General features: G+C 40.1%; 1 protein-coding gene across 1 annotated transcript in view; it reads left to right on the top strand.

Moving 5' to 3' along the window:
* The window catches only part of Esrrg (estrogen related receptor gamma), a 176,462-nt gene that overhangs the window by 111,450 nt on the left and 51,909 nt on the right, over positions 1–13,103 (top strand). Inside the window, exon 4 of the mRNA XM_059280676.1 lies at positions 3,164–3,325. Coding sequence (XP_059136659.1) covers positions 3,164–3,325 — 162 coding nt within the window. The remainder of the gene's footprint in view (positions 1–3,163; positions 3,326–13,103) is intronic.

The following is a 13,103-nucleotide window of genomic DNA, read 5'->3' as shown; positions in this document are numbered from 1 at the left end:
AATACATTAGGGGCCTCATTAATTTGGAGCTATATAAGGTTAACACAGTAGCTAGCAATAGATTAAAACGAGAATGGGACCTACTAATAATGAGCATAGGTTGGTGGTTCCATCTCAGGTGCCCTTATGGGCATTATAAATTGTTTTTAAAGAGCCCATGATTTTATGATACCAGGTTACAATTTGAAGGGATGGTTGGTGCATAGCTAAAATGCAAACCCCATTCTCTTTGTCATTAACTAAAAGGGGCTGGAGTGTAGATTGTGGCCATAACTGTAACCCATTTTCTGAGAAATCAGTTAATAGCGACAGTGCCACAAGCTAGCAATCTCAATATTTACGCCTGACGTTCAGAAGAGGCCCTAAGAGGTGCTTCGGTGGCAAGGTTCGCATGTCGCTGTCTTTGTCACAGAAGACATCAGCTACTCTCACTTCTACTGCAGTTCAAGAGAAGGCCAGGCTGTTTCGATCTGCCTTCAAGGGAAAAGGAAGGGTCCACTTCCAGTTGAGATTCTCCAGGAGGGGTCAGTGCTGTGCACCATTCATGCCAGCATCTGAGACTCTGCTAAATAAATAAAGCAGACCCTGAACTGTAAATGAAAGGGCATTTTAACTGTGTTAAAGGAAAAGCAGCCCATTTTACATAAAATTAAAGCGTAAGTGAACATATGGCATAGTTTCTTTTTGCCTTTCCAGAAAACATTATGTTGATTATACCTTCAATTGTCCAATCTGGCATCCCCTCTTCAGCCCGCAAAGCCGTTTGGCATTCTGCAGATACGATCTAGGAGTGCATTAAGCAGATTTTGCACATTATAATTAAAAACTTTCTGATAATACAATAAAATGCAATAAACACTAATGCTTAATTTCATTAGAGGGTTAGTGTTTCTTGATTCAATAATGTCTGGATTGCCCATTTCTCATTTACTTTAAGCACACATTGACCTAAACCATTGATAATTTCCTCCATGGAAAAAAAGAAAAAAAAATGACAACAGGCCATTTGTCAATCAACACGGTTCAGGAACATCTATCGTTTTCTGTGTAAACCTGAAAAATTGGGAAGTGGCCTGTCAAGTACCTCTAAGAAGATTACAGCAATTGCAGGGCGCTCCATTCGTCTGAGATAAAGAGGGCTCCTAATGAATCGTTACTCATTATCTAAAGGCCGTTGTGTTAATTTTCCTTAGTCCATCCAATTAGTGTGTTTTTGTAACAAACATTTATAAAACTTAATTTTCAGATCCTGTCAGATAGGCATCAGGGTATGCCATGGGCTTTACAGGAAGGTGGCTGGGGAGATTTCTACACCCCTGGCTGGTTGCTTGTGTACTACAAAGGCCCAAGAATGAAAATTGGGTTGTATTGATTCTAATTAGGGAAACATTAAATAAGACTTACCCAGAAACGGTGCTGGTGGCTATTCTATTTGCTGCAGGATGAGAATGCCCGGGCTTCTGCTGAATCACTCTGACCTGTAAGTCAAGAAGCCGTGACTGGGATAAAACAAGTTGTATGTTTTCCCCTGTGTGAAAAAATAAAATCTAGAGTCACTATTTCCTTTGGTTACACACTTATGCCCTTGACTGATACATATTCTTCTAGTCCTGAGATTCTAGCTTCTTCAGAGGAACAAAAAATTAAAAACTCTCCCAGCATAACCAGAAATACAAGGTGTTCTTTCCACGGTGTCTAAAATAAACAAACATCACTCATTTCAAATTCTATAAGCTAAAAAAAAAACCTATAGCATCATGGCTTAATTTTTTCCTAGAAAGGATTGTATTTGGGAGTATTTCTACCCAAATATTAATATTAATGTCAAGGACTGGAGACTATTTGAAATAAATATAATTTATATGTCCATATTGGTGCATTTTAAAATATAATTTCAGGGTTGCCTGCACAAGACCTGAGCAAAATCAAGCTAGATGGCATTCTAGCATGGAGTGGAGATATATACATACATATAATTTCAAAAAAGTGCTAAATACATCTTTAATAAGTTTCTTTGTTGCTCCATCAAATCAAAAGAATGCCATGTATCATTTGGGACTGAAGGAGTTAAAAACAGAGTGGAAGGCAAATCTGTAGCAAACATACTTGAAACTTTGGCTCTGTCCACATATGTCCCCCTTAGACCCCTGATTTTCTCAAAAGATAATACCTAGGACTCTTCAATATGTGAATTGATTTTTACCCATTTGTATCTCCTCACATAGAAGAGAGAATCACATCTAAAGCTACATTGAGAAATTGAAAATCAGGCCAACGAGAAAAATCATTCTGTTAGCCAGGCTCAAAGGCCCTTCCATAAACCCTCCCGTGCCCCTGAGCAGTAAAACACATCCGAGGACCCACTTTCCATTTGTCTCTCGTGTTGACTTTATGAAGATTTCGAAAGCATAGATCACAAATTTCAGACAGATAAATCTGAAGCAGAGAATGAACTGAGGACAACAGATGGAAGTAGAAGATTAAAGAGTAAGGTGCTCGGAGGAGAAAATGCTGTATCGTATAAGCAGGGCCGTTTTTACGGGCGCAGATATTAGCTGTATTTGGAGGATTGGCTTGGTACATGGAGACGGGGGAAAGGAGGGCTACTCCTACTTAATGCATCCCAAGGAGATGGAGTTATATAGTCAGTAATTCATCCTGGCAGAAGGGCTCTGACCTTTGGCTCTTCTTTAAAAGAATTAAAACAATTAATGACTTTCCTGCCTATTAGGACCATGGGCATTCGTGGGTCTTTGCTTTCTGCGTTAGTCCATATTTCACTGCTTTCCAGTGGGCTTTTATTTTGCAACTGTTGTGTGCTATTTAATCTGCTTCCCCAGATCCCACTTAAGAATCAGAGAGAGAACCCAAGAAGTGCCCAACTTCTCTTCCCTGTGTGCTATAAAAATGTTCACAGCAGGACCAAGTCTTCTTTCCAGAAAGCCAGGCAAAGAAAGGGATGCTTTCTGTCATGAACAGTGACTTCTTTCTTACTGTGAATTTTCCTACATACTGCTTAAGGCACCCAGCATGAGCCATGATGGAGCATGTGTGTTTTGTTGTAGGCTGCTACAATGATTTTCCAAAACACAAAATACCTCAGGGTTTGTAAAAGTGGGTGATTATGTTAGTGGTCATGTAGTGCTCTGGTTTGACCCCACAGATAACAAGATTGTCTCGCATTTGTTGGTGGCTGAACCAGAGAAGATCTATGCCATGCCTGACCCTACTGTTCCTGACAGCGACATCAAAGCCCTCACGACACTCTGTGACTTGGCTGACCGAGAGTTGGTGGTTATTATTGGATGGGCAAAACATATTCCAGGTAAGGTCTCCGAAAACCCCAAAGAAACACAAAGGCTGTGGATGCCTCCAGGTTTGTATGTCCCATAGCAAAAAAATTTATATTTTTCTTGTGGAATTAATTTTTAACCATCTGTCATTTGTATTTAATTCAGTACTAATTATTTTAATAATTCAGATCATTATATAGCGATAACCATTCTATCTATGCGTTATCGTGAACTCTGTTCATCATTCATTTCATATGGGAGGGCACTGTTTGCCACCATTAAATAAAGATTGTACCATCCATAAAACCATTTCATAGTTACATTAAAAACTTTTATCTTTTTCCTGATTAAAATAATTCTATGTTTTTTTCCACTTTAAAATATTATTTTCATCAGTAGGCTAATGTATCCTTTTCCTTCTAAGAATCATTCATCTTGTTCTTTATCACAAATGTTTACATTGACTTTCTCTTTATGATCACAAATTTTACATTAGCTTACAATTAAATACTTATGATAAATTTAAATACAAAATGAAATACTAGACTAAGATGGTACAGTTTTTTCATATGCTTATTGCAAATTAGTGTTTTATTACCTTTCTTTTTTGACTCATCCTATAATAGTAAAAAATATACCTGGCCACATATTTTGAAAAGGTTAGTACTGTGTCTGAATTTGTTTTCATTTCTTTGGATTTTTGTTTTCAAATAGTTCATAAAGAAGTTTTCAAATGACAAGAAATGTTTTTCTGGCACACACGGTTAACTTATTTCCGTCTCCTTAAACTAGTTTGTCTTTATGCTTTGAATGCTACAGTAATTTCTTTAATCAAATTGATGGAAGTCCCTTTCCCAGCCCACACTGAAACCAATTTATTGGTCATGATACGCCAGCCATGTCGCTAACAGTCGTAACGAACTGTCAGGCAGTATAGCAGTGAAGCTAATTTGAAGTCATTAGGTGTGCAGCGTTCAGGCAACAATTTGTTACAGTGGTTAGGGACACAGCTGACATTTCTGAATAGCTTTGTTCAGGGCAGTTCTAGATGAGACCAAGCAAATTGTAAACTAATTTAAACATCACTCTGTATTATACCAGCTACTTTGTCTTACACTGTTTGCTAATAAAGCTCTCCAAATTAAGTCAGAACTAGTTAAATAGGTAACTTGAGTGTATGCTTTGGAAAACACCCACACAAGAATAACAATATATAAAAGAAGATAGTTAGGTCTCATGGATACATGAGGCTGCATTGAGACTATAAGCACACCTCTATGGATTCTCTGGAAAGGGGTGTGGAGGAAGAATCCAAAAAGTATCAGATGGCTAGGTATGGTGATGCTAGCATTTGGGAGGCTGAGGTTGGAGGATTAGCTTTAACTGTAGAATGAAAGCCTATTACAAGGAAGAAAAACTGGGTAACAGGTTTGTCTGGATCGTAAATGAAACCTTCGTTGGAAAGAAGGCGCTATTGATGGGCAGGTTACAGTAGAGAAACAAAACTAAAAATTTTTGAAAACATGTCTATGGACACATTTTTAGATAATTGACATAGATCATTAATGTGGTATGCCATTTTTCCATATGTATATACCTTTATACATATTTTTGCTATTTTAATATAAGTAAAATTACATCACCTTCCCCCTCCCTTTGCCAAGCCCTTCACAATTCCCTTCCTTTGGTCTCTTTCTGTGCCCCTCCCAACCTTCAAGCAAATAGCCTCTTTTTCTTTGATTATTATTATTTCACACACGCACATACATACACATACACCTACATATATTTTAAATATAATTATTCTAACTAATGGTTTCTCATTGTGGCACTACTGATACTTGGTACTAGAAAGTTCTGTTGTAGCTGGCTTTTCTGTTTGTTATAGGATGTTTAATGGCATCCTTAGCCTCTACCCACTAGATGCCAGTAGTACCCCTAACAAACAAAAATATCCTCAGACACTACCATATGACACCAGGGGACAATCCACACCGAGCTGCCTACTCCAGGCCTCCCCACTGAGAACCACAGTCCAATGCAGGATCTTTATTCTCCTCTACTCAAGGACAGAGAGATTTGAGTAGAAATACAAAGAGAAATACAGGCACATTCAAGCCCAGTATGACTCATTAACACCAGTAATGCTAGGACCAGTACTAGACAGGTTGAGGTAGGACAAGTGCCATAGTTTGGAGTAGGCTGGGCTACAGTGTATTTCAGACCAGACTGTGTAAGAGTAAGACTGTATCTCAAAACATTAGCCTATTTATGGAAGCCTGAGTTTATATCCCCAGTACCCACATAAAAGCCAGACGTACTGGCACATGTCTGTCATCTCAGCCTTGGAATGTGGAGACAGGGCGATCTTGGGAAATTGCTCACTAGTCATTCTAACTAAACCAATCTGCTTCAGGTTCAGTGAAAGAACCTATCTTAAAAAAAAAATGTGGAGAGCCATAGGGGAAAATCCTTGGCATTACCTTCTGGCCTCCATGCCCCCTGCCATAAACAGACAAACAAACAAGCAAGAAAACAAACAGCAGTGTGAATCCTGCCTTCCTGATGCCACATCACCTGTCATTTCAGTAAGCTCTGCTCCAGTCTTCCCAAGTTTAGAGATTTATTAAGGCGATATTTTGATAGCATCCAGAATTGTCACAATAAAGACCAGCTATAAACAAAAATAGCAACTCCTCCCAAGCCCTGTGGTTCGGAAAGGTCAGAGGTGAATTTGCAGTCCTGATTGTGCATCTGAGTGGAGATGAGGCTTGCCGAAAAGCACGCCAGAGTCACGGACTCGGTGACTTCGGTGAATGAAGACGGCAACTTTAAATAACTCTGAGTATCACCCTTTCCAGTGCTGGAAACAATGAGCGTGCGGTTATGTGCTCAGTCATAAACCAGGGCTTAGAATTGGTGGGGGCTGGCATTATTCTCTCTCCATAGCAAATGGAGGAGCGTTCACTGTGCTATGATGCCTCCCTCCCTCATGGCTCTCATTCTCCTAATGCCCAGAAGGTATTTTAAGTGATGACAAAGAGAACCTTAGCTTTTCAGATAACGATTGGAAAAACAGGAATTCCCTGAAATCTTTCTTAAGTAATTTTTTTTCAACATGCACACAGGGAATGGTGCAGGGGGCCCTGTGGCATCCAAGCTTGCCTGAGTTCAAGGGCATCTGAGAACCACACATAGTCACATGGAGTATTGGATGGGGAGTAGAGGCAAAGAGAGCATAAAGAGTCACATGTCTGCCCTCGTCAAAGTAAAATTGTGTGCTCCCTGGAGAACCAGTCTGACTAAGTGGGTAAGGGGTCAGATTACAGCTAGAAGTGAACTGAAAATCCCCTTCGGTCTTAAATTGAGAATTTTCTATGTAACATGTTAAAGAGTAAAGGGAACTTATATACATGTATGTGCCCACCACACACACACAAACCCATATAAGCCTGTACTCATGTACACTCACACACACACACACACACACACACACACACACACACACTCAAGCCATTGTGATCCTCACTCTGTTCTTAGTTTGTGTAATCACACACTCACTAGCATGCTCGAAGCTTTGCAACTTAGAGATCAGGCCAGCCCCCTCTGCACTGCTGCAGATACACGTTAGTGTGAATATGCTTTCTTCTGCCTCATGAAAAGTGAAGAATCCTACCAAAGAAAATATTGAAGAAAAATACACAGAGAGTCAGGGGTTTTCTCGGTAAATAGAATTAGTTGACTCACATTAATAGATCACATGAATGGGGATGTGAGCTGTTATGAAACATGACCACACTTATCTATAGAAGGAAAGAAAAAAAAAAAACAGGACGACAAGGGCCTCAGAAAATGCTTGACTTTAGCTAGAGGAGTGTAAGGGCACAAGAACAGATGATGGTGCCCTAATAGCCCTTTTTAAGAATGACAGGCCCTGCCATTAGCATCCCTTTATACCCTTGGAAATTGCTCATGCCTCGCTTTTCTGCTTCCTATCTGCCTGGCTCTTTTTTATTTCTCTTTCAATTTCGTCCGCGCTCGGATAAGCGCATGCTAACACAATATGATTGAGCTGTAAAATGGAACGCTGTCGCCTCTAATCTCTTTTATGTAGATATGGAGGTTCTGCACACTCCACTTCATTCCCTCTCCATTGTTGGCCTTTTTTAGAACAGGCTGCCAAGTAACGGAGGCTCCGTCAGACAGCGGAGCTTGGTTTCACAGGGTGTGATAAGACGATTATCAGCCCAACAGGCAGATCTGGGTTTGTTCTTTTTGGCCGATTAGGTTATTATTATGTCCTGGAATTTCGTTAGCAAAATACAGCATGGGCTTGGCAGGTGGTACTTAAAAAGCCATAGCCCATATTAGCTGACCTGTGTAAGTGCCTCTTATATTTACGGATCTTGTCGGCCTCCTACTTTAAAAGAACAGGAAAGTGTTTGAACAAGGAAGTGCATGGATGTGGTGTAGTGGACTTTAGCAGAAAATGTGGCAGACTTTCAGGTCACCGTGTCTCCATCCTCTTTTGAAAAACTAAATTAATTTAACCAATTTGATTTTGCAGCAGAGGGGCTCCAAGCTGAACCTTGTTCGTGTTAGGGGAATCTCTCCAACTGACCTATGCACTCTGCTCAGCTTGCTCTTCACTTGTTTTCAACATGAAAAGCAGATTATCTTTCACAAAGGAGGAAACATCGTAGACACATTCTTTTAAAAAAAGATTTATTTTTATTTATGTGAATGAGTGTGTGCCTTCAAAAATTAATCTGTACTATGTGCATACAGGCTTCCACAGAGGCCAGAAGGGGAAGTTGGATCCCCTGAACCTAGAGTTACAGGTGTTTGTGAACTATCCAGTATGGGTGCTGAAAAATAAACCTGAGTTCTCTGCAAGAGCAACAAGTCCACTTAATTGCTGAACCATGTTTCCAGATCATTCTGTCACATTCTTAGCATCCTGTCTGATGTAATGATGAACCCCCTGACTTTGCTTCACCCGAGGCAGGGGTGTTAAGCTCTGCAAGCAAACACCACATTTGGAATGTGAGATCATAATGAAACACTTCTAAATGTGGTTCATCCTGTAAAAAGTAGAAAGCTACACAAGCCAGTATCCATTTCTGATAATTCTTTTAATAAAAATTCAGTTAAGAGGCTATGTCAAAAGTTGTTTATTGCCATGACTTTCTAAAGTTTTCCTAGTTTTAATTTAGACATTAATGTGATGACAGAAATATCTCAGCCTCCCCTGTTTTCAGTGTAGTGCCCTCAAGTGAGATACATGTAAAAGCCTGAAAACAAGGTCAGATATAATGGTCTTAGGATCAAGTCTCATTTTTAATACAAATGAGTCTCTGTATGGAAAAGTATTGGATGTAATTTGATATTTAAGGCTGTCAGTGGTTGACTAAAGATGACCCATGCCATATGTAAGACATATTGATTTTGATTCTATATCAGTAAAACTTGAGAAATGCTTCTGGATTCGTTGATTTAAGATGTGCACAGCACGAATCTTCAGTTAGCCCTTAGGATCCACATTTACTCCATCCCATAACTGACTTCACATGAGGTTGTGCTTTACACTTTGCTGTGAATAAAGTTACAGTAAATGTCAGTCTCTTTCTCTAATAATTTATTATTTGTCTGTGTAACTCTGCTAGATAAGTGGACCAAAGTTAAAAAGACCTGACAGTGAACAGGGCTGAGTGACAAGGTTATTCAGTTACCTAATATCGAGAGATTTTGTAACAACCACCTAGTTGTATCCCTTTATACCTGTTGTTTTAAAAGCTCCTGAAAATAAAATCAGAAAAAATAAGCTGTAGCAGAGAGTGTTTTATGATATTTAATGGCACTCTTAATTAGATTGTGAAAATCAAATGAGGAAAAAAAACATGGAAAATATAAATCTATATATAATTCATTCATGTATTACATGTCACCTAAATGTAAGATATCTGAGACTCATTTTTATTTGCAAAGTATTGCTTACACGTGGTCCTTCAGTGCCTTAAATGCAAAGGACCCCAAAAGTTAGTATTCACAGAAGTCATTCACCAACCTTCTGTTCTAATAAACAAGGAAACATTTCCTTAGCTAAGAGATCATTGTATGGATATTGTCATTCATTCCCAGGTAAACAAGACCTATTACTGTCTAAGTAATCTAGTCTCTCTTGGGCAAACTTTAATAACTTAAAATTTTGGAACTGTAAAAGAAAAACAGGCCCCAGTAGGTTGATAATGGGTTGTGAAAGAAAGTTCCTGAAGTACTACCCAGTGGATCCTCTGTTTTCTATAGCTGTCCTTGCTGAAAATCAAATGTAGACCAATCATGGGGCAGTGAGCTATCCTTAGCAGAAATCAAGTTCAAGAGACAAGCCGCAGGTTGTTATGGGGACCTACAGAGGCCTGTCCTCTCCACTCAGTGCCTTGAGTATGAGCTGCTAGTCAGCTGTCTCCTCTGAATCATGTCTGCCCTGGAGAGCCAAGGGTAGTTCCTAAGGCCCAGGAAGCTCACCAGGTTGTAAGAGCCAGGAAGCTTAAAACAATATCAAGACTCACAAGATGATTCCCTGAGATTCTGTAAGCTGTGAACAACTGCTGAGGAGACGAGACTCTTCAATAAAGTTGCCGCAAACTGTGTAGGGGACTCTAGTGACGTTCCCTCATTAGTCAAAACAATTGGCTTTTAGTCACTCATGCTCCTACAAGTAACCTGTCACTCATGTTCTTAATAAACTTGTTGCTTCATCAAGCTAGGTAAGCCTCTGTGTGTGTGTGTGTGTGTGTGTGTGTGTGTGTGTGTGTGTGTAATCAGTGCCCTCCTGGGAGTAAATAGACATTTCGTTGTGTTTCCCCATAAAGAGTCACACAACATAGTAATAATAATTATAATTATAATAATGGTGCCCTAATAATAACTATGATGAATTTGGGGAAGGAGTAATTGTATCATCCCTGAGATGGGTCAGAAGACACAGAACTGAGGTTGAGACTGAGTTGAGAATACAGGGGTCCAATCCAAATATGCCTCCCTTTTCCCAGCTAGTATGGGAAGGTTGATGTGCCCCTTGCTGTGGGTAATAAGACATGGAACAGAGGCTGAGTCATGTGAGGGTAGAGTGTCCCTGGGATAGAAGGACCTAGGATAGTAGTCTTCTTCCACACTGTATGGGGAGGCATACCTCTTTGGTGAAGGGAGGCCACCATATCACTATTGGAGTACTCCTAAAGCTAGAGAATAGATTGCCATCCCTGAAAGTAGCCTGCATGAGACAGGATCATAGGCAGGCCATGGCAGAGTTTCATGGCCTTTGCTGGGGGTGGCAGATAAGACATCAAAGCCTTACTTGGGGAAGACATTAGGATGCTGCCCTCTTTATTAACATCTGATTTGGCAGGAAAGTTAGGGAAAAGGGCAGGGGATGATGTGGAGAGGCTTGCTTGCCATTTCTTATAATGGTGAGATATAAAGGAAGGGGAATATAGATTTGATTGGTGCTATAGAGCCCTTCTTGGCTCCCACAAACAATGAAGAGGGAGACAGTGAAGTACAAATGAGTGGAGATAGCTCTCAGGTCTGACAATTAATGTCGAAGTAGGGGACTCCAGCATTCAGCATGTAGATGGGAACCATGAAAAAGGCCCAGTACTGGAAACTATGGTAATCAGGGGATGTTCTACACCTGAGCTGAATGACTTGGGAAAGACAGCCACAGAAGCAAAGAGCCTTTCACATCCTGGATTGTGGGGCTGTGAGACATTGCAGGAGAAAGCATGCAGTAGTTGGAAGGAGTGAAGTGTTAGGTAGCTATTTCCTGTACATTAAAATCTCACATAAGTATGTTCAGCACTTAGAAACATCATTTATGCTTTCTATACTTGTCCATACCTTTCACTCAGTTTTAATATGGGCCATAGCGTATCTTGTTACAATCCTTTAAAAATAATTCCCTCCCATGGGTCAACATGATCACTCAGTATTTAAGGGCACTTGTCCCCAAGCCTGACAACCAGGGTCTGATCTTTAAAGGACTGTATAGTGAAAGGAAAGAATGGACTTCTGCTAATGTCCTCTGTCCCATACATACACCAATTCAATAATTGTAAAAAAGTAATAGTTATGTCCCATCTTCCATCATAAGACTCAAGAAGCTAAGAAACACAAGTAACTCAGGTGTCTTGCTAAATTAGAAGACTCACAGGATCCCTACTTGATGTTACGCAAGCAGTAGACAATTACCTACATAGAAGACACTCTTCAAAAGAGCTGCCTACAGATTGCACAGGGATCTTTCTGGATGAAGCTTTCATGAGTTTTCAGCTGTGCTGGGGTGAGACTTTTAGGTGATACACCTGCATTTGAGTCACTCACACTACCTATAACCCTTCATCCACAATCCTATAGATAATCCCATAATCCAGTTGCTATACTGCACTAGTTACCTTTTTCACTGCTGTGACAAAAATCCCTCACAAAAGCAATTTAAGGAAAAAAAAGGGTTTATTTTGGTGTGATGACATATTATGCACCCCAATATATTGTGTACCTAGTAGTGTACCCTAATAAACTTATCTGGGGTCAGAGAACAGAGCATCCACTAGATTAGACATAGAGGCCAGACAGTGGTGGCATACACCCTTAATTCTATCACTCAGGAGGCTGAGATCCATCTGGATCTCTGTGAGTTCAAGGCCACACTGGAAACAGAGCCAAGCATGGTGGCACATGCCTTTAATCCCAGCATTTGAGATATCATGTCTTTGCTTGGGAAGGACATGGGCCTTTAATCCCAGGAAGTGATGGCAGGAAGCAGAAAGGTATATAAGGCATGAGGACCAGGAACTAGAGGTTTTTAGCAGCTGTTCAGCTGAGACCCTCAGGGGTGAGGACTCAGAGGCTTTCAGTCTGAGGATTCGTGGAAACAGGATCTGCTGAGGAGTTGGTGAGGTGAAGTTGGCTGTGGCTTCTTTCTGCTTCTCTGATTTCTTAGTTCTCTCCCCAATATCTGCCTCTGGGTTTTTTTTATTAATAAGACCTTTTAAGATTCATGTTACATTTTTGCTCACAGATTGAGGGCACAATTCATAGTGGTTGGGAAAGGCATAGGGGCAGGATCATGAAATAGCTCATCACATTGCATCTGTAGTTACAAGGCAGAGGGATGAATGCTCACCCTCAGCTTACTTTATCTTTATTAGTGAACCCCAGTGGAACAATGCCACTATGTGTAGGTGGGTCTTCCCACAACAGTTAACCCCACCTAGAAACTTGAAACTCTCATGGACACACCTAGAGGTGTATCTCCTAGGTGGTTCAAGATGATGTCAGGTTGACAGCCAATGTAAATCTCCACAGGCAACATCCAGACTTGATGCGAATAATTTCTTTGGTCTGTTGGAGGTGGTCTATCTAAAATGAATAGTTTTTTTTTCCACCATATCTCCCCAGAAAAAGGCTGGCGCCAGGCTCACTGCTCCTCTCTGCCATTATAGTGAATTTCCTCTGCTCATGTGAGCTCTATCCAGTTTTATCCTTGCCAGTTACTGGAGTTCTTCACATATTTTTGTCATTCATATATAGCCATACTATTATGTACTCATAATCTTATAGCTCATTATTAAACCATGACTTCACAGTCAATCCCCAAGTGCATTTTAAGTAGTCTGCTGTCTCCTATGCACATAGCACTACATTTAGTACTATAGGAAATTTAAAATATATAAGTAACAAAGTACCTACCCCAAATTACACACTTATGTCCATATATACATATATATGGATGTTATATACATTTTTACA

Source organism: Peromyscus eremicus, chromosome 15 (genome assembly GCF_949786415.1).
Source record: "Peromyscus eremicus chromosome 15, PerEre_H2_v1, whole genome shotgun sequence".
Classification (NCBI taxonomy): Eukaryota; Metazoa; Chordata; class Mammalia; order Rodentia; family Cricetidae; genus Peromyscus; species Peromyscus eremicus.
The sequence above is the reverse complement of the archived record's forward strand: the minus strand, read 5'-3'. Positions and strand labels throughout refer to the sequence as shown.